The 21,994-nt window shown below is 37.7% G+C and overlaps 1 protein-coding gene and 1 long non-coding RNA gene across 23 annotated transcripts in view; both read left to right on the forward strand.

Moving 5' to 3' along the window:
* LOC111073978 (protein alan shepard) overlaps positions 1 to 11,524 on the forward strand; it is a 147,832-nt gene extending 136,308 nt beyond the window's left edge. For 7 of the 22 annotated variants that reach the window (XM_022366566.2, XM_022366569.2, XM_022366570.2 and 4 more), the window contains 9 exons: positions 357 to 610; positions 2,871 to 2,929; positions 4,370 to 4,494; positions 7,785 to 7,926; positions 7,995 to 8,365; positions 8,434 to 8,598; positions 9,031 to 9,206; positions 10,059 to 10,099; positions 10,247 to 11,524. In XM_022366566.2, coding sequence (XP_022222258.1) covers positions 357 to 610; positions 2,871 to 2,929; positions 4,370 to 4,494; positions 7,785 to 7,926; positions 7,995 to 8,365; positions 8,434 to 8,598; positions 9,031 to 9,195 — 1,281 coding nt within the window. In that variant the 3' untranslated portion in view covers positions 9,196 to 9,206; positions 10,059 to 10,099; positions 10,247 to 11,524. The remainder of the gene's footprint in view (positions 1 to 356; positions 611 to 2,870; positions 2,930 to 4,369; positions 4,495 to 7,784; positions 7,927 to 7,994; positions 8,366 to 8,433; positions 8,599 to 9,030; positions 9,207 to 10,058; positions 10,100 to 10,246) is intronic. The other 15 variants (XM_022366567.2, XM_022366568.2, XM_041594606.1 and 12 more) reach the window with 11 other exon arrangements.
* A 93-nt stretch (positions 11,525 to 11,617) lies between these two features.
* Positions 11,618 to 17,033, forward strand: LOC111073981. The gene is made up of 3 exons (XR_002607770.2): positions 11,618 to 16,523; positions 16,619 to 16,674; positions 16,733 to 17,033. It is a non-coding gene; the product is annotated as an uncharacterized LOC111073981 (long non-coding RNA).
* Positions 17,034 to 21,994: the final 4,961 nt, after the last annotated feature.

A 21,994-nucleotide genomic window follows, 5' to 3' on the forward strand; every position in this document is an offset into this window, starting at 1 on the left:
CATTTTAAGTGAAAAACGCCATCGTCATGGCTGTCGTCAACATGCCAATGTCTCTCTGTGTCTCTCCCTCTCTCTCTCTCTCTTGGGGCATACCTCTCCACAATCTATCCGTAGCCGTATATATTGTGTGAGCCAAGCAGTAGCCAGCGGCATTCAATAACTTCGAATGGCAGCTATTTTCAGATGGAATTTCAATAAAAATACTTTTGCTTACGAGTAAGTGTCTTTCACCATCGTCATCCACAGATTATGGGAAAGTAAAATACCAAAAGCAGTTCCTGGACCATATATATACCAGATACATATACATACATATACTCACATACTCATATGCTCTTTCCTTCATTCTATTGCAGTACGGCCAGCGTGTGCCAACGGCAGCCTCACCGAGCAACACCAATTCGAGCAGCTCCTCGAACACCGGCTCCCAGAGCGGCACACTGAGCACCAGCCTGAGCAACACGACGAACACCAACACGAACATGGGTCCCAACGGCACCGTTCAGAATCAGAACCAACAGGGCGGCGAGCAGTTGTCAAAGACAAATCTCTATATACGCGGACTGCAGCAAGGCACAACCGACAAGGATCTAGTTAATATGTGTGCACAGTGAGTACATATACACAAACCAGACCAGACCAGACCCCTATACACATACATATGTATATAAAATTACTGTATATACTGTGTGTCCCCCCTAAAAAGAAGATATGAATGCAATCAAGCATCCTGAATCCTGCAACCTGCATTCTCTATGCCCTGCGGTCGTCCTATGTATCTCTTGTGTCTCTGCGGTCTACCTATCATATTAAATTGTTTTATAGGAGATAGAATGTGGGCCCCCGTGGGTGTGGCCTCTGGGCGGCCGGCAGGCCATTATGCATATTTAATTTAATTGTTTTTGTGACGCTCTGGACAGCAGCAGCAGCAGCCAGCGATTTAATAGATATTTGAGGCGAAAATAAAAAGATGCCTTTGACAAAAAGGTTCTGAGCCATAGATTGCAGGAACTTCAATTTAGTAGGGGCTTAAATTATACATTTTAGGGATACTATTGTCATATTTCCTGTCGAAAGATAAAGATAAAAAAGTATCTTCATGATGCAAACTAAACGCAGAAATCATGTGCTTCATGGTATATTTTCCATTTGTTAAATCCAAGATATTAGTATTTTCCCATCTTTGAGATACATTTGCGAAATCATCGCCATTTTTAGGCATGGCACATATTCCCTTCCTGTATGTGCAGCTTCTTTTTTTTAAGATATTCCTCCCTCCCCACAATTTGAGATGGGGCTCAAGCTTTTGGGGCCACATCAATCATACCAAATGCCAGCCATCCGGAACCGAAATGTTGTATGTGACGGACTATTGATTGAGGGCTCACTCTCTCATTCGCTCTCTCTCTCTCTCTCTCTGGGAATGAACCCTAAATCCATATCAAAACCGCACCACGCTACCCACTCGACCCCTTCATCCCACCCCTTCATCCGTTCTGCTAATGAGGGGCTAAGCCTCAGTCCCTTCCGCGTGACTGCGTCACCCCCAAAAGCCACCAAAGCCACCCTCCCCTTTGGTTCTTTTGCGGATGGTTGGTCGAGGTCCAAAAGTAACCCCCAAAAAAATGACAGCCTGCCACCCCCGCACCCATCAAAAGTTTCTGCAAACTAAACAAAAACCACTAATTAGTGCGCACGCTTCATCAATGGCCGAAAAAAAAAAACAAAAACAAAAAAATTGAATGTTTTTCGGGGTAGGGGGGAAAACCACCAGCAAAGGAAAAATCAGTGAGGCGGTGATGCGGCGGGGAAAGTAAACGTATTATTATGTGTGTGGTATTACGCATACGCAGCGTGCCCCCGCCTTTCACAAGTGCCCCACCACTTAATTATGGGTCAACATCAACGACTGAACGAAGGAACGAAACGAAACGAACGAATGCCATTTCCATTTCGCATTTTCCTTTATGCATAAAAAATAAGTTATTAGTGGCGTCACAGAAGCATAAAAAACTAATGGAAAAGCATCAGAGAAAGAGGAGATGGCAGAAGGTTGCTTTGGTTCCTTGGTAATAAGTCTCGTAATTAAATAGAAGGTTAATTTGTTTTGCCAGCTCTTTTCCTCGGGGGGGAAAATTGCAGACTCCACTCTGCAGCTCTCCACCTCCGTCTCCATCTCCCGCTGCAGGCAATCAAAATAAGCGGCTTATTAGAGGAGGGAAAAGGCAAAGCCGAAGCTCGAGGCTTTAATGTTATTATAACTATGTATTTATAACGGTGGTGTGGGTTCAATGGGTTGTAGCGGGGAGGGAGGAGGGGAGTTGTAACTAAGAAGATATCGATTTAATTCCAACCCAAGCCACCAGGGAGGGGGCAGGCAATCAGGCAGCAAGCACCAATGCAGGCAGGCAGGATGGCTGTCAGGCTAAAATGGAGCGCCACAGGACACACGGACTAAGTCAATTATGGGGCAAGAATAAATGAGCAATTCAAAGGGGTAGCGGTCCCCCCTCCCCCCACTATGGGATACGGGCTACGTTCTATCCAAAAGGAACCTTTGCAGAGGTGAAAATGGGATACAGATACTATTGCCTACTTTCGAGCGGCACGAGCATAAAAATTTAATTTTAATGGGACTTTAATTACTTATTCAAAAGGTACAACATTTGTATGGCACATGCCACGTGGCACCCAACAGACACGCAGAGTGAGAGATACATGAATGTGTTTATAATCTGATTATCCCACTCTTTGTGGTCGTTCGTTCGCAGCCCTCCACTCCCCCCACTACCATTCCCCCATAAATTGTTGACTCGACTATAGTTCCACCCTCTAATTCTTTTTGTTCTCCTTTGTATCCCACTTTTCAGATACGGAACCATTATATCAACCAAGGCGATTTTAGATAAAACAACAAACAAATGTAAAGGTATTTTTTTCTTCACCATTCTCATCATTATTTTATTTATGTGTGTTTTTCGTATATGTATTATTAGTATGTGTTTATGTACCCAAAAAATACCTATAAAAATACTACAAAACAAACAAAAAAAAAAAATTAAAAAAAGAGAAAACTAAAATTTCATTGAAATATTATTTAATGTTTGTTTATATTTGAGGAAAATGCTGAATACTTTTCAACGAATTTCAAGATTTAAAGAGTCAAACAAAAAATAGATTTCCTAGTCATTGGAGAATAGTCAGCATTTACACCTTGATTTAGTTCTTATAACTTAGTTTTTTTTCGTTTCTTTTAAAACATTGTCAAATATTATTGCTTGTTCGTTATACAAAATAAAAATGTATACATTGTGTACCCTCTGTATAGATATTATATGATTTTCAACATGCCAAATCAAAGATTCGATTGGAAATATTTCGATTATATACCCTTGATTTTCCTTCTCTTGGCTATGAGTTTTATGATTTCGGTTTCTTTCTCATTTCGCAATCGTGTCATTCATGCATTCCACTCTATATATATTGTATACTACATACTCAGTACTCAGTCAAGTATTACCAGTAGCATTATCTACTGCTACAAATGCACCCCAACTACTATTGCTAATGATAATGATAATGACTATAATGATAATATACTGCAAACTATATAATAACCGATAACTGAACTGAGCAAGCTGTAAAAATTGTACAACTATGAAAGGCTTTCTCTGTCAATGTTTGTGCGTGTATTAATATAAATATAGATTTTTTCTCTTTGATTTGATTATATCTGAATCTTATTTGATATAGTTTTGAGCAATTTTTTTTTGTAGTATTGTAGATATTGATTTATTGATATAGTTTTAACAGTATTTTATTTACTATTAGGATCTATTTGTGTTTTCCCAATATTTGTTTAGTATTTTTCTCTTTAATATTTCAATAAGATATCTCCTTTAATCATGGATTTGAATTTGTTTTGTAGTATTTATTCTATGTTTACTTTAACTGAAACCAAATTAATTATTAATTTAATTTTCACCCGTTTTTTCTTCTCTTTCTTTGCTCTCGCTCAACAAATATTTTGTTTTTGTTTCAATTATGTTGCACGTGACCCAACGCCCTTAAAAAATTTAAAAAATATTCATGATTTTTCTTAATCGTATTTTTTTGATTGGTTTTTGATTGAATTTCGTTTTCAATTTTCAATTTGTGTGCGAAAAAAAATATTGGAAATCTAAATAAACACCACACAATCTCTCTATTTCTCTCTGTATATCTTATATATATATTTATACATGCAATTAAAAAAAAATATATAAAAATAAATAAAAAATTTCCCCCAACCCACCCGACACCCGCAACAACACACAAAAAACAAATACAACAACAACGAAAAACAAAAACAAAATATGCTTTTTTGCAGGTTACGGCTTCGTCGACTTCGAGCAGCCAGCCTTTGCCGAGTGCGCCGTCAAGGGACTGCAGGGGAAGGGCGTGCAAGCTCAGATGGCCAAAGTGGGTATCTGGGTGCTTCATAGGCCGGCCATTGTACGTTTGTTTGCATGCAAGTAATACTCACCCCCCACACACCGCCCAAAAAGAAGATCCCCACCCCAGCCCCAGCCCCAACCCCAGATCCCAGATCCCAGTTCCCAGAACCTGAGAAACCCCCAGTTGAATCTCCATCAATCCCCGCCCAAATCCAGCTCCAAATCATTTGTTCATTTATTCATTTCGCTTTATGTACTGACCACGCCTCCACAAGCTGCCTTCTCTTCTACTATTTAAGTTTTCTCTAAGTTTCTATCTAAATTTCTTGATTTTGGTTGATGGCCTATTGAGTTTCTATTAGATTTTATTCTTCTTCTGGAAACGAAATTAAACTCCTTCCAAAGCGTGGAACTAAACGTACAAATCTATTTTTGAAATTACATGCGTATTCTTTTGATTGATTTTTCTATTACTTCTGTATCATATCCCTCCAGAATCCCAGACCAAAAAAGTCCTGTCCAAACCCAACCCCGATACCCTAGCCCATCCCCTAGTTCGTAGTGTTGTTTCAAGACTCTCTTTGTATAACCGTTTGTCGTATACCAAAAACCACACATACTCGTACTTATCCTCCATTATAACCAAAATAGAGACTACAAACAATTTGTCTAGTATTTAAAAAAAACCTCAGAAACCAAAATTCTAGAAATTAATGCTCCTTTTTGTTGGTTTTCTTTTTCGCTAGAGGTAGTTCCATTGGATACAAAAAACTCGCTAGTCATAGTGTACATTCGATATATTCGATTGAGAATTAATGCATTTATCAATGGCATTCATTAGTTATGAAGCAGAAAGTCATCAAATAAATAATCCTTCTCTTTAATCTTCCTTTAGCAGTTGCAAAAAACAATTGAATTATTGAATACAGAAATCCCCCCACAAAAAAAAAAAAAGATAACAATAGTGTCCATAAGTGAGAGATTTGTTTGGTAAATTAATTGCATTAAGCATTATAGTACAGGTATTTAATTGTAATTATAGCGTATAATCTCATGCTCATTAGGTATACACAGCATACATACATACTATATACTGCAGTATGTATGTTATATACTCGTACTCGTAGTATACATATACGAATCCTCCATAAAGACATTCGTCAGGTGTAGTTTTATGTATATACAGTATATATTATATACACAGCCCCCCCCTCGTATTATCCATCAAGTTAGTCATAAAGAAAGTACGGAATAATGTTTTCCTTTGATTATATTTGAAAGTACATTTTTAGATATTTATGAATCCATCCACCCCTTATAAGTATGCCCCTTAGAGGATTTTTAGTTGGAAAGATTTATGTAACTCCAAAGATTATTGAAAACACAGATTGACACAGGTGTGAAGTGTTTGAAAAGATAACGAAGAGAGCTGGGCCATGATTGCATTCGGTTCTTTCACAGTTAATTTCTTGATGTGTTATGATGTTTTCTATAACCTTTGGTATGTACTTTATAAAGACATGTACCTGTACTGTTGATATTTGCCTTATTTTCATACCTTCAATCCATTTTGGTTTCCATTTCAAGATAGCTATAAAGAAGACTTATCTTAACACTTAAGTAAAATATACATCAATATTTAGAATATAGTTTTTATCAGTTTCTTGGATTGTAGTTTAGTTCCTAAACATCTGGGAAATCTGGGTAGATACTAGCAAAAATAACACTCGTTGATTTAAGTAGAGAAAGTCCCCCCATTCGACAACATCTCCATTTTTGGGGGAAACATTCCATTCCACTTGTAAACATGCCACAAACAATAATTAGCAGCCACTTAGCAGAGGCTTATGGATTGCTGGATGCTGGAATCTGTTTGAAATTCGTTAGAATCCGTATACGTATCCGTATGAAAGCTTTTAGCCATTTATTACTGCATATATTAATTCTTCAAAAAGTTTTTGTCCGTTGAAGAAGAGCTTACTCTTCTCCCACTCTCGTGGCAGGCATTAAATGCTCATTAAAAACATGCAAAAACATGGCTAAATTCAGAAGCTTTTGTTGGCCAGCAATAAACGAGAGACCACACACACACACACACATACACATGTACTTGCGTATTTGCGTAGGCCTTAAACCGTTTGGTAAGCGATAGAAAAAACCATAGAAAACCACAAACACACACATGAAACATCTCCAAATAGAAACAAGTAAATATATATAGCGTATGAATCGAATCTCTCTCTCTCTCTCTCTTCTACTACATCATATATAAATATATATATTCAACTAAATATATATTCTACATATCTATATATATTCAACTGTATAAACTGTATACTCGTGTATTTTGAAGTTATAGCCAGCCAATCAAAAAGTATATAACCACCAACCTGTACTACTACTCCAACTACTACTACTACTCCATCTACTACTCGTACTGCAACCTGCTCTTGAAACAGTTGTGTTGTTTGTTGAGTTTTTGAGTACGCAAATTGCTACAAACCTGTGCCGGCCAAAATATCAATCAAACCAAATACCAATCTTAACTCTAAGTATAAACAACAAACAGATCTCATTTAAACCCTAAGACATACTACTATATATACTTACTAAATCAGCTGATCAGGTATTTAACTTAGTTAAGCCATTTAAACCATCTCGTGCCATATATTTTGTTGCGTTGAGGGAACACCAGATCTACTACCAGGGGGCGGGGGGATATATTTTATTTCAAATAGGTCTATGGATGCTCCTTCCAGGAGCTCCGTTTTTTTTTTTTTTGGGGTTTAAGATACTTTATGCTCTATCGAGATTCTTGCTTAAGTCTGTGAGGCCTTCATACACCAATACATTCTCATAGCAGTCAGGCACACTTCACACAGATACACACACACACACTCTCACGCACACTAACACGCACACACACACACACTCAGACAACAGACAATCCACCACAGACAGATAAAGAGTTCGACAACACAGATACATTTTTGGAAAGAAATTTGAATTTTTACTAATGACAAAATCTCTCTATGTTCTTAATCTCTCTCTCTACTCCCCTCTCTCTCTCTCTTTTACAAATAAACAACAAACACACAAACACATACATATACATATGCACACCAACACCTACACCTACACCTGTACACCAATGCTTAATGCCAATTGCTTTTGTGTAACGTTTAACCATTTGTGTCCAACAACAAACAAATCAAATCAAATCAAACCTCAAAACAAATCCAAACTAAAAACTGATTCAATTCGAATGATCTTCAACCACCAATCAACAATCTCCACAACCCTGTGCGTTGATCTCTGACCCGAAATCCGCATACAACAACCACACAGCAACAGGAACAGGATCCCACAAATTTGTATATTGCAAATTTGCCGCCCCACTTCAAAGAAACTGATCTGGAGGCAATGCTATCGAAATACGGACAAGTTGTTTCGACCAGAATATTGCGTGATCAGCAGATGAACTCAAAGGGTAAGCCAAATCGTATAATACTTAAAATTAATATATATATATTTAATTCAAATCAATGATCTTTGCAGGCGTTGGCTTTGCCCGCATGGAGAGTCGCGAAAAGTGCGAGCAAATCATTCAGATGTTCAATGGTAACACAATACCGGGTGCCAAAGATCCACTACTGGTGAAGTTCGCTGATGGCGGACCGAAAAAGAAGAATCTCTTCAAGACCCCCGATCCGAATGCCCGTGCGTGGCGCGATGTCTCTGCCGAGGGCATACCCGTCACCTATGACCCGAGCATGCAGCAGAACGGTGTCAGCGTCAATGTGGGCACTCCCATTGGTGTGCCGTACTCTCGATTCGGTGCCCCCCAGGTGGGTGGCTATCCAGTGGCTGGGTCCCAGTGGATACCCGGCTACATGATGACCCAACCGATCACTCAGGTAGATGATCAGGTGAGTAAATGATGGATATTTAACGTAACATATTTGTATACTAATGGGTATTCCTCTCTTTATCGTAGTACATGCAAATGGCTGCCGCTCCGCAGTTGGGCGTCACCTCATACAAACCGGAGGCTGTCAATCAGGTGCAACCCCGCGGCATTTCGATGATGGTCAGTGGCGACACGGCCGTGCCATATGGAACGATGATGCCACAGTTGGCCACCCTGCAGATTGGCAACTCTGTAAGCAATCGATCGATACCCTATGCCCCACCCTCCCCCGTAAAGACTCTTTCTATCGAAAAGATGTGTGTGTGTGTGTACCTTTTGCATAGCCACACACACACACACACATATATACCACATATATGTATGTATCTGATCCATATATGTACGATATATGCAGTATATATGGTTGAAATCTGTTTTGATTGAAAAGAAAGAAAGAGAGTTCTGTCCACTTACAACACAGGATGCGGCACTCCTCGAACCGAGGCCGTGTTTTTGTGTGCCTCGAATGATAAATCTTCAATAATTTAATATATAATTTGTACTCTTTCTATTCTTTTCTTTTATTCCTTTCTCTCATTATTATTTGAAATGTTTATGCTTTCTTCTTGGTTTGTTCTATATACATTTTTTACCGTTTCGTTTCTTTTCGGTTTTCTTTTATAGAACTTTTCTCCATCGTTACAGTATATTAGTCCAACTTATCCATATTATGCACCACAACCAACTATTATACCAACAATGCCAATGACAGATTCCGAACAGGCTAGCACAGCTGCATCACCCGACGAGGCATACACACAGTATCCACATCAAGCCGCTCCCAAGTAGGTCTTCGCGAGGTGAGTGATGTCTCTCTCTTCTCTCCCAGTCTTTGTCTCTGAATCTCTCTCTCTCTCTCTGTCTTTGCTCCCCTTCTCTGTTGCCAACTCTCTCTGCAATGAGTTTCTTCAAAATCTCTTTGTCACGACCACCTCCCACCTCCCACTCCATAAAGTTCTCAAGAGAAGAGTTTTCCAACCACCCCACCCCACCCCACCATCAAAAACTGATTTAGTTGCTATAGTTGCCATTATTCCATTTTTTGGTTGTAGCACACTACACGATACTCGAATCTCTTGCGTTTACCAACACTGTTTTGCATGTGCGCCGTTCGCTCTTAGAGCTTAGATCTCTCTGTCTCTCTCTTAAACCCAAAAGCCACCACCCACCCACCAAATAACCAAAATAGATGATCATAAATCACTCGCCTCTTCATTTCATTTGCTTTCCATTCAGAGCTTCTTTCCGAAAACTGAAACTGAAACCGAAACTGAACCCTCTCCCAAGGATTCATCGTTTCCCAGGACTTGAACACCCTTGCCAACACTGCTCACACACACATACACACACACACACACACACAACAGATACACTGACAGTCATCGGCTTCATGTGTTTTTGAGTGCTGCCTGTTGTTGCTTGCCTGTTTGCTTCAGATATCTGTTCATTCACCACCAAACAAACAATCAATCAATCAATTAATACTATTTTTCAATCATTTCAATCAATCAATACTAAAACCAATGCAATTTTACTTGTTTATTTTCGTTCTTTCTGCTGCTTCTTATTGATACAACAACAAACAACAAAATATGACAATCAACAACATCATTTCTCTTTTCTCTCTCTTTCTCTCTCTCACATATATATAGTATAGTTACTAAGCAGTCTAATCACTGGTAATCCATACTAGGTAAATATCATCCATCTACTGCATGAGTTCCCCTACTCCAGCCCCACCCCACACCAAAAGATACCCTTAACCACTCCCAATACCCTGAACTACAGCAAATCGTGTACCATTGTATCTGATATCTAATGAAAGTTTCGTTCATTTTAGCTATAATCTACTAGTACCCCATTTGAGTACTATATAAATTGGACGAGTGAGAGAGCATGCCCCAGAGCAAGATGAAGGAGGAGGAGAAGGAGGAACATCAAACACTACACAACAACAACAACAGCAGCAGAAACAGAAGCAGAAGCAGCAACAGATCGGATATAGAAGATAACCACCACAGGAGCAACCAACAAACCGAACATTCAGAAGCAGATAAATCAGACAAGAAAAAACAATGCAGTTCAGTAAAATAAATGTTTAAAAAAGATACAGAAAACATTAGAAAAACCGAAACCGAAAGCCATGAAAAGGAAAATCATGTAGAAATAAGTTAGATGGGGAGGACGAAGTTGTTTAGAAGATACATGAATTGAGATACATGTAAGGCAGGAAAGAAGAAGGAGAAAATGCATAGAGAGAGAAGAGGGCAAGGCAAAGCAAAGCTTCCAAGCAGAAAGAAAAAGAAAGAAGCGAGTAAAAAGTGAAGAAAAGCAAAGACTAAACTTAAATAATAGAAAATAGTTATACACTAAATAAAAACAGCAAAGATCCACAGAGAACAGCAGAGGAAACAGCAAAGATGCTTAACAACAGAAAATTCAAGAGAACAACAAACGAGAGGCAGTCGAAAATATTTACAAAAAGAGAACTGCTAAAAAAAACAGAACATCAAAGAAAGAAAAGAAAATAAAAGAAGATGAGGAGAAGAAGTCAAACGGGGGGCAAGGTAATGGATAACTTGAGAAACATCTGCAAGAAAATCCGAAAGCAGATTCTAGTTAAGATCTAGGTTCGTTAAGAGAAAGAAAAAGATTTAAAATTGCATGGGGAAGGATCCCCCGGGAGAGGATCGGATCGGATCGACGGGGATGTAAAAATAGAAAAAGAAAGAATAAAAAATATATAAAACTATTTTGCTAATTTTGAGCTAGCAAAAAACCTAAGCAGAGAGAAATTTGTGAAATTAATTGATGAAAAGAGGAAGCAACCGAAACCCAAAACAAAACAAAAACAAAAAATAAATGTGTGTGCAATGTATGTTAAAGAAAAGATTAAAAATTAATCGAAGAAACTGAGAAAATAAAAAGAAAACCCCAAAAGCAGTTTGATGATGAAAACAAAAACAACAACAAACAAAAAGCCTAAATCTTAAGTCGAACTGCAGCAAAATCTAGAGAAAAAAAGAAAAAAGTAAAAGCTAAAAATGGGTAAACTATTTTTTACCTTAGAGGCAACATTTTCCTTGTTTTTGTGGCCTGCTATAAGGAAAAGTAGGAGGAGGAAATATCCCCTACCTATGTTTTGTTTCTGTTTGTCTAATTTGTAATATTTATTTTGTATTTTGTTGAGCAGTGTTAAACAGCACAAAGCAGAAGCAGAAGAAGAAGAAAGAGAGAAGCAGAAAGCGTAGATAGCGACAAAAGCATGGTAAGATCAGATCTTTTGTTTCGTTTTACCTATTTCCCCCAAATAAAAATGCAAATTGTATAAAGCAAAGATCCAAAAACAAAAGAAAACAAAACTGAATGAACTTTAAAATTAAAAAAAAAACATGTCTATCTCCCTTTTTGACATTCATTTTGTGCTATCCAAGCAGTCAAAGAAGAAGACGAAACATAAGTTTAATTGAAAAACAAAAGAGATGATGAAAAAGAGTCCCCAAGTGGGGCGAAAACTAGGTTAAGACTTAGCGAAAAAAAAAACAAAAAGTAAAACTAAAAAAAACTAAAGAATATAAGAAAAATTGCAGTACGCAGCAGATTCAGTAGCTCTAGAGATCTAAAAAAAAACAATGGAAAATAAGCGAAAGCGAAAGAATACGATGCAAGAAGAGTGGAAGTAGATGTAAAAGTAGAAGTGGAAGTGAAAGTGAAGGTGAAGAATGGAGAGAGGGAAGAGAAAAATCTTGTACTAGTTTTTAGCATATTTTTTGTGCTCATCAGTCGATTTAATGAATGAATTTTTTGTAGCTGTCTACAGTTTTTTACGTTTAACTGTTTTTTAGACATATTACTGAAGGTAAAAACCAAGTTAGGTATAGTATATTTTTCTGCAAAATGCAAGAGAAGAGAAGTAAATGGAAGGGAGGAGATAAATGGACGATTAGCAAGGAAACCAAGAGGCAAACACTTTATAAAAGGGAATAGCAAAAACCAACCAAACAGAACACACACAAAAAGTAGCAAAAACTAAAAAAAAAACAAAACATGGAAAATAAATTTGAAATTGTAGAACTGTAGTTTAGCTTTGTGAAAGAGTTGGATGAGGAGGAGGAAAAGAAGACGATTGGATGGGAAAACCGAAAGGCAGAACGGTAGAATGAGAGGAATGATGGAGTTTGGTTTTTTTGAAGAGTAAGCCAGAGTTAGGATCAACAACCGAAAGAGAAGCAGAACAGATATAAAAAAAAATATTAATGTTTAATGAAGAAAAAAACAGGAGGGCGAAGCAGAAGCAGCAGTAAGAAAGAAGAACTACGTTTAGTGAAACTTAGTTAATAAGCGAGGATTTCTTTAGTCTTGTAAGCGTCTATTAAGTAGATTTTGGAGAATGTAGAATGGAGATAGGAAAGTGGAAAAGCAAGTTTAGAATTTAAATTGAACACCTTTTCAGAGCCTAGCCTATATTTATTTTCTTAAAACACCAACACATGGACACAGACACACTAACACACATTCAGACACAGACGCAGACAGACATCCATTGTATTTGTGATTTTTTTCGAATTTTAAAAAACAAAGCAAAAGAAGAAGGAAATAAGGAAGGATGTGAGTGCAGCGGATCCAAGTGGGGTCTGAGGGATAGCCGGATCTCGGACAGGGTTGCCAACTTGTATTCGGAGACACACACACAGAGGATCCCACACGCATAGAGCAAACAACATTCCTGAGCCAAGTCTTTGAATTGATTTGATTTTCGTATATAATGTGTATGGGGATTGCTAAAACGATTTCTCGGTTTAGAGTTGTCAGGTCGCAACAACCGCAAGTTCACCTGCCTATATGTAGTCATAAATACACATATTATATAGACATAACATACATACTATATACAAAAAGTAAGAAACACAACGCCAAAAGTCTTCCTAAGCCCAAAAACAAAACCTCAACAAAATATGCAAATGTTATTCTGTTTGGTTTCATCTAACTACTTACTCGTATGATTAATTTGCTTTTAGACTGACTACGAACTAAAATTTAAAAAAATTTATGAAAACAACAAACGGACATGCAGGATGGACACACACGGACATATGTAATACAGGCATCGGGAAAAGTTTCTAGTGGAAGAGGGAGAAAGCGAGGGATAACGGAAAATATTTTGCCAAAACATTCCAAAAGCAAAGCAATAAAAATTAGAAAATTCAATGGAGAGGATGCGGATGCCTGCATTTGTTGTCATCGGCAGAAAAATCACAAATACAACAGCAATAAAAAAATCGAACGAAATTATTTTTGAAACTTTTTTCAATTTCCTCACACTTCACATACACAAACACACATACTCGAACTCTCACACACACCACACACAAAGTGCAATTTTTTTTCTATAGGTTTTATTGATTTTACTTTCGTTAGCAGCAAACAACTTAAGCAAATTGAGAAAGCATTAAAATCTAAGTTAGTTCCCACCCTAGAAAGGCAGAAATTAATTTATGTTTTAGGGAAAGAAGAGAACGAGTCGATGTAACGGAGGAGAGTAAGCTAGTATATAAGATCACAGCATTAGCGTGTAAGTTTAGCGAACCTAAGTACAGTGTTGACAGGCGCGAATGAACGGAACAGAGCGATATAGCAGTTGGTCGACGAGGTAGGACATATGATTTTTAGAGGGTAGTAAAAAGAGAAGCAGCGACAAGCGCCCCATTAGCTGGTTAGTTAGAGAGCGACGACCGACACACACACACACACACATTTAGCAAGTTGTAGTTTTTGTGTAGTTAGAGAAAGAGCTAGCGGGCGACAGAGCAGTGTTGATAAACGCCACGCTGCACCGTGCCGCACAGTTTGAGGTTAGGTTTAATTTTGGAAAAGGAGGAATGGACAGCAAGAAAGAAAATGGGTAAACAATAAAATCAATCGACGAGAGCGGTGATGGAGTAGTGAGTGTTCTAATTTAAAACCTATACTGATTTCTTTTGTGTATTCTACAAACTTGAAACTTGTTTGTGTTGCGTCTGTATTTTGTTTTAATTTAATACGTTTTACTTTAGTTTTTTAACTAATTTTAAGTAGTTAATTTATTATTTGTCTTAAAATCGCAGAGACCCCATTCAAGATACAAGATTGCTTGGGTTTTTTCGCCCCACACCCACCCATTGAAGACCTCTCTCTGGCAGAGGAGCGAACCGATTAAATTTGAAGCGAGTGTTGAAGTAATTTTTAAAATGCAAAAAAATGTCTAGTGCGTAAAATGGAAAATTAAACACAACAAAAATTTCAATAAAAAACAAAAACAAACAAATAATTTACGGTTTTTTCGTGTGCGTGTTTTTCTATCAGCGTTTACTTTTATGTTTTCCGTTGCTGTTTTGTGTTTATTTTCGATGTGATTTCGTACTAGTTAAATGTTTGCTATATGGCCCGCACCCAACTAACCACATCCCTAAATCCCGCACCCAATAGATCCAAGTAATAAATTAAATTAATTAAAATGTATTGAATTGAATTGTGTTTTAAGAGGGAGTAGAGGAGGCACACTTTGTCGTCTTAGTCGTTGTTTAGAGGCGGAGCAGTGGCTGGCGAGGAGCGTGAGTGGCGAGGACGAGGATAAATAAACATTTTTTAATTAAGCCAATTTAAGGAAATGATGAATATATATTTTTTTGAAACTTTTTTGACAAAACCAAGAATATAAACGAAACAAAAAGAGAAAAACCAAATGAAAATACATAAAAGTAAAATTACTCGTCAAAGGCAGCAAGGCAGCAGGAACGACACGACCGAAAGCTAGGCAAAAGAAACAAGCTCATTAAACTTAAACAAAACAAAACACATAAAACAAAAGTTTCGATAGGGTGAGGGATTACGCGTAAACGAGGCGAACCGTAGTTCTAGGAGGAGTAGGAATGGAACAGAACACGACGACAAAGGCGTAAACTAACTTTAAGTAAACGTAAAAGGCAAGCAGCTAATTAAACTTAGAACAGAATAATTAAATGAGAGTAATGTACATTTCGCTTGTTGCTATTTTTAAGTTTTAAATCAAAGTCTTTTAAAGAACTTTATTCATTTTCTTATTAACAATGATAAAAACCAAAAACCACAAAAAAATTAAGCAAAGCAAATGCGCAAAAATAAAACGAAAAACTATATCTCTAATTGTAATTCTCCAGGAAAAGAAAACAAAAACTGAGGGAAGAACGAATGCAAACGAAAACATGAATAAGAATCCTTTTCAACTCTCTGTGTATTTTTTAAGGTATTATTTTTTGCATCAATGTGACGCTTTTAAGCATTTTTTATATGGCAAAAGAATTGTATCTAAAACTCTAGTAAAAGCTAAAGAAAACATAAGGACAAATGACAACAAGAAAAATGCGAAAATGCGACATCTTTGCTACAACTTTCAAATTTATACGCGTACTTTTTGTGCCCTCAACTTTAATGCAAAAAATCATACATTGAAAAACTGAATTGGAGATCAAGAGATACAGTTAAAAGAATATAAAAAAAACCAAAACAGATCAAATAAAGAAAAATTAGTTTAAGCATAACATTTTGCAGCTTTTGTGCTTATTTCGCTTAAGAAAAGTAAGACTAGTTGAACAAAGAAACCAAAATTAAATGAAGAAAAACATTAAATCTAATTGTAAGTAAACAAAAAAGAATACAAGAAACGAGAATAGATCAGTATAGAACAGAACAGAAAAAGAAAGAGAAAAGAGGCAAGGAAGAATCAAGCAAGAGCTAGGGAAAGGGCACTCTTAGCCCAATGAGAGGCGAAGCAGCAGAAAGCGTTAAACCGAACATAGCAAAAGATTTAAACGAAGAAGAAGAACTCATAAAAGTAAAAGAAGAAGAAAACGTCTCTTTGGTAAGAAAAAAAAAGAAAAACCTAAAACCTAAAGAGCAAAAGCTGTCATCCAAAACCAGAAAAAAAATGAAACTGAACTTTTTCTGAATCAATAAAAAATTGATTTTCTGTAAGAAAACAAAATCCAGATGCACTTTTTACTTCAGCAGCAAAAAAAAATTAATTTCCAAATTATATTTTCCAACTTCGTTATCGTAACAGAGATTTTTATGGCGAACGACAGTCCTGCGATCCTTGGAAAGTATGGTTCCCCAAATGAACTCAATTTAAAAACCATTCTTATATCTGTCTCATTTGAATAATGTTGATTCTCTTACTTTTACGACCCTGCCCCAGATGGAGTCCCGTTGAACCCGGCCAACGCCTGCATTTGCTACATTGTCATTAATATGGTAAGTTTGCTCATCTACTGCATATTCTATCAATCTAATGACTGTTATTCCACTTTAGAGTCAATATATGTACTTCGTGTGCGAATTAATCTGCGCGGCCATCTTGAAGATCTTGCCCAGGTGCATGGGCATCAACGACGACGACGACTAGAGAGCCCTGCACTTCCATGAAATTTGCGTGCCAATCGATCAAGGACATTTTTTCGATCATGAGAATCCGTTTTACCCCCAGGGGTGCATTCTGATTTTCAGCAGGGACAATAAGGATAATGAATTTTTTACGTTCCACTTTAGATTATTTTTATATGTACATAGGTTTTAAATTAAAAACAAATTGTTTGTTGAATGAGTTGGATAATTGGTAAAATCTATTGCATATATACAACTCAAGATAACAAAATTAAAGGGTGTCCTTTTTCAATTTCAAAAAAACATTTTTTTGGCTCAATACATACAATATATAAATGTACATAAACACATGTAAAAAGTCACATAATTATATTTCATATTTATAAATGTACTACAATATGAAGTTATCATATAATTAAAATATATATCTTTAAATAAAAGTCTATAATTTGTAAATGATTTCTTGGGGAGAATAAATAAGGCTTGCAATATTCTATTGTCAAACGATCAAATGACAGAAAAAATAGTATTTTCAGATTTCGATTCCAGGCGAAAAGAAATCAGCAGAAGGTTGCTGCTTTTTTTATTTCTCTTTTTTTCTTGTTTCTCTTTGTATTTCGTTGCTCCCTTTTTTCGATCTACTTTTTCTCATTTTCCACTTCCACCACTTTCCACCGCTCAAATGGCAGAAAACGGTTAAATTCAAATCTGAGATACCAGGCGCACAGAAATCAGCAGAAGGTCGCTGCTTTTTTTATTTCTCTTTTTCTCTTGTTTCTCTTTGCATTTCGTTGCTCTCTTTTTTCGGTCTTCTTTTTCTCATTTTCTGCCTCCACTTTCCACCGCTCAAATGGCAGAAAACGGTTAAATTCAAATCTGAGATACCAGGCGCACAGAAATCAGCAGAAGGTCGCTGCTTTTTTTGATTTCTCTTTTTTTCTTGTCTCTCACTTTTTTTGATCTTCTTTTTCTCATTTTCTGCCTCCACTTTCCACCGCTCATAGGGCAGAAAACGGTTAAATTCAAATCTGAGATACCAGGCGCACAGGAATCAGCAGAAGGTCGCTGCTTTTTTTGATTTCTCTTTTTTTCTTGTTTCTCTTTGTATTTCATTGCTCTCTTTTTTCGATTTTCTTTTTCTCATTTTCTGCCTCCACTTTCCACCGCTCAAATGGCAGAAAACGGTTAAATTCAAATCTGAGATACCAGGCGCACAGGAATCAGCAGAAGGTCGCTGCTTTTTTTGATTTCTCTTTTTTTCTTGTTTCTCTTTGTATTTCATTGCTCTCTTTTTTCGATTTTCTTTTTCTCATTTTCTGCCTCCACTTTCCACCGCTCATAGGGCAGAAAACGGTTAAATTCAAATCTGAGATACCAGGCACACAGGAATCAGCAGAAGGTCGCTGCTTTTTTTGATTTCTCTTTTTTTCTTGTTTCTCTTTGTATTTCATTGCTCTCTTTTTTCGATTTTCTTTTTCTCATTTTCTGCCTCCACTTTCCACCGCTCATAAGGCAGAAAACGGTTAAATTCAAATCTGAGATACCAGGCGCACAGGAATCAGCAGAAGGTCGCTGCTTTTTTTGATTTCTCTTTTTTTCTTGTTTCTCTTTGTATTTCATTGCTCTCTTTTTTCGATTTTCTTTTTCTCATTTTCTGCCTCCACTTTCCACCGCTCAAATGGCAGAAAACGGTTAAATTCAAATCTGAGATACCAGGCGCACAGAAATCAGCAGAAGGTCGCTGCTTTTTTTGATTTCTCTTTTTTTCTTGTCTCTCTCTTTTTTGATCTTCTTTTTCTCATTTTCTGCCTCCACTTTCCACCGCTCATAGGGCAGAAAACGGTTAAATTCAAATCTGAGATACCAGGCGCACAGGAATCAGCAGAAGGTCGCTGCTTTTTTTGATTTCTCTTTTTTTCTTGTTTCTCTTTGTATTTCATTGCTCTCTTTTTTCGATTTTCTTTTTCTCATTTTCTGCGTCCACTTTCCACCGCTCAAATGGCAGAAAACGGTTAAATTCAAATCTGAGATACCAGGCGCACAGAAATCAGCAGAAGGTCGCTGCTTTTTTTGATTTCTCTTTTTTTCTTGTCTCTCTCTTTTTTTGATCTTCTTTTTCTCATTTTCTGCCTCCACTTTCCACCGCTCATAGGGCAGAAAACGGTTAAATTCAAATCTGAGATACCAGGCGCACAGGAATCAGCAGAAGGTCGCTGCTTTTTTTGATTTCTCTTTTTTTCTTGTTTCTCTTTGTATTTCATTGCTCTCTTTTTTCGATTTTCTTTTTCTCATTTTCTGCCTCCACTTTCCACCGCTCAAATGGCAGAAAACGGTTAAATTCAAATCTGAGATACCAGGCGCACAGGAATCAGCAGAAGGTCGCTGCTTTTTTTGATTTCTCTTTTTTTCTTGTCTCTCTCTTTTTTTGATCTTCTTTTTCTCATTTTCTGCCTCCACTTTCCACCGCTCATAGGGCAGAAAACGGTTAAATTCAAATCTGAGATACCAGGCGCACAGGAATCAGCAGAAGGTCGCTGCTTTTTTTGATTTCTCTTTTTTTCTTGTTTCTCTTTGTATTTCGTTGCTCTCTTTTTTCGATCTTCTTTTTCTCATTTTCTGCCTCCACTTTCCACCGCTCCCAGGGCAGAAAACGGTTAAATTCAAATCTGAGATACCAGGCGCACAGAAATCAGCAGAAGAAAAAAAGAGAAATCAAAAAAAGCAGCGACCTTCTGCTGATTTCTGTGCGCCTGGTATCTCAGATTTGAATTTAACCGTTTTCTGGCATTTGAGCGGTGGAAAGTGGAGGCAGAAAATGAGAAAAAGAAGATCGAAAAAAGAGAGCAACGAAATACAAAGAGAAACAAGAAAAAAAGAGAAATCAAAAAAAGCAGCGACCTTCTCCTGATTTCTGTGCGCCTGGTATCTCAGATTTGAATTTAACCGTTTTCTTCCCTGGGAGCGGTGGAAAGTGGAGGCAGAAAATGAGAAAAAGAAGATCGAAAAAAGAGAGCAACGAAATACAAAGAGAAACAAGAAAAAAAGAGAAATCAAAAAAAGCAGCGACCTTCTCCTGATTTCTGTGCGCCTGGTATCTCAGATTTGAATTTAACCGTTTTCTTCCCTGGGAGCGGTGGAAAGTGGAGGCAGAAAATGAGAAAAAGAAGATCCAAAAAATGAGAGCAACGAAATACAAAGAGAAACAAGAAAAAAAGAGAAATCAAAAAAAGCAGCGACCTTCTGCTGATTTCTGTGCGCCTGGTATCTCAGATTTGAATTTAACCGTTTTCTTCCCTGGGAGCGGTGGAAAGTGGAGGCAGAAAATGAGAAAAAGAAGATCGAAAAAAGAGAGCAACGAAATACAAAGAGAAACAAGAAAAAACGACAATTAAAAAAACCAGCGACCTTCTGCTGATTTCTGTGCGCCTGGTATCTCAGATTTGAATTTAACGGTTTTCTGCCATTTGAGCGGTGGAAAGTGGAGGTAGAACATGAGAGAAATTAGATCGAAAAGAGAGAGCAACGAAATAGAAATAGAAACAAGAAAAAACGATAAATTAAAAAAAAACCAGCAACCTTCTGCAGATTTCTGTGCGCCTGGTATCTCAGATTTGAATTTAACGTTTTTCTGCCATTTGAGCGGTGGAAAGTCGAGGCAGAAAATGATCTTTTTCTCATTTACCTTTCTCTTTCATTTTTCATTCGTGTCTTACGCGTACGTGTCCTCGTGATCGGAAGAAAATCTTCGATTTTGTGGAGTCCTTATAAATGACAGAGAAAAGTAAGTATTTAAGACTGGGTAACATATCCTTGATCCTTGGTCCTTTATAAGGACTCCACAAAATCGAGGATTTTCTTCTGATCACGAGGACACGTACGCGTAGGACACGGATGAAAAATTACAGAGAAAAGTAAGTATTTAAGACTTGGGAAAATATCCTTGATCCTTGGTCCTTTATAAGGACTCCACAAAATCGAGGATTTTCTTCCGATCACAAGGACACGTACGCGTAGGACACGAATGAAAAATGAAAGAAAAAGGTAAGTATTTAAGACTGGGGAAAATATCCTTGATCCTTGGTTTTTATAAGGACTCCACAAAATCGAGGATTTTCTTCCGATCACGAGGACACGTACGCGTAGGACACGAATGAAAAATGACAGAGAAAAGTAAGTATTTCAGACTGGGGGAATTATCCTTGATCCTTGGTCCTTCATAAGGACTCAAAAAATTCGAGGACTTTCTTCCGATCAGGAGGACACGTACAGAGAAAAGTAAGTATTGCAGACTGGGGGAAATATCCTTGATCCTTGGTCCTTCAAAAGGACTCAAAAAATCGAGTACTTTCTTTCGATCACGAGGACACGTACGCGTAGGACACGAATGAAAAATGAAAGAGAAAAGTAAGTGGGGAAAATATCCTTGATCCTTGGTCCTTTATAAGGACTCCACAAAATCGAGGATTTTCTTACGATCACGAGGACACGTACCACGTCCTGATTGTTCGATAAATAACGGAGTTATGCTTTCGGCCATTTGAGCCTAACAAATTTTATTTGCACTGTGGCGCCCCCATGATCACCTACGGCCACTGATGGAACTAAAGTATGGTAGTTCCAGAAAAAGCCGTTCGTAGCTGGGGGCGCCACTGTGCAAATAAATTTTTTTGTTGCACAGTGGCGCCCCCACCATCATCGACGGCCATTGCTGGAACTAAAGTATTGTAGTTCCTAAAACCACCGTTCAAAGCTGGGGGCGCCACTGTGCAAAAGCAAAATTTTGATTTGCACAGTGGCGCCCCCAAGATCACCGACGGCCATTGCTGGAACTAAAGAATTGCAGTTCCAGCAATAGCCGTTCAATTCTGGGAGCGCCACTGTGCAAATCAAATTTTGTTGTTGCACAGTGGCGCCCCCATGATTGCCGACGGTCAAGGATGGAACTAAAATATGGTAGTTCCAGAAATAGCCGTTCATCAATGGGGGCGCCACTGTGCAAATTAAAATTTTTTGTTGCACAGTGGCGCCCCCAGTTATGAACGGTGGTTTTAGGAACTACAATGCTTTAGTTCCAGCAATGGCCGTCGATGTTGGCGGGGGCGCCACTGTGCAACAAAAAATTTTAATTTGCACAGTGGCGCCCCCAGCTACGAACGGCTATTTCTGGAACTACCATACTTTAGTTCCATCA

The sequence above is a fragment of the Drosophila obscura genome, unplaced genomic scaffold (genome assembly GCF_018151105.1).
Source record: "Drosophila obscura isolate BZ-5 IFL unplaced genomic scaffold, ASM1815110v1 contig_30, whole genome shotgun sequence".
Lineage (NCBI taxonomy): Eukaryota > Metazoa > Arthropoda > Insecta > Diptera > Drosophilidae > Drosophila > Drosophila obscura.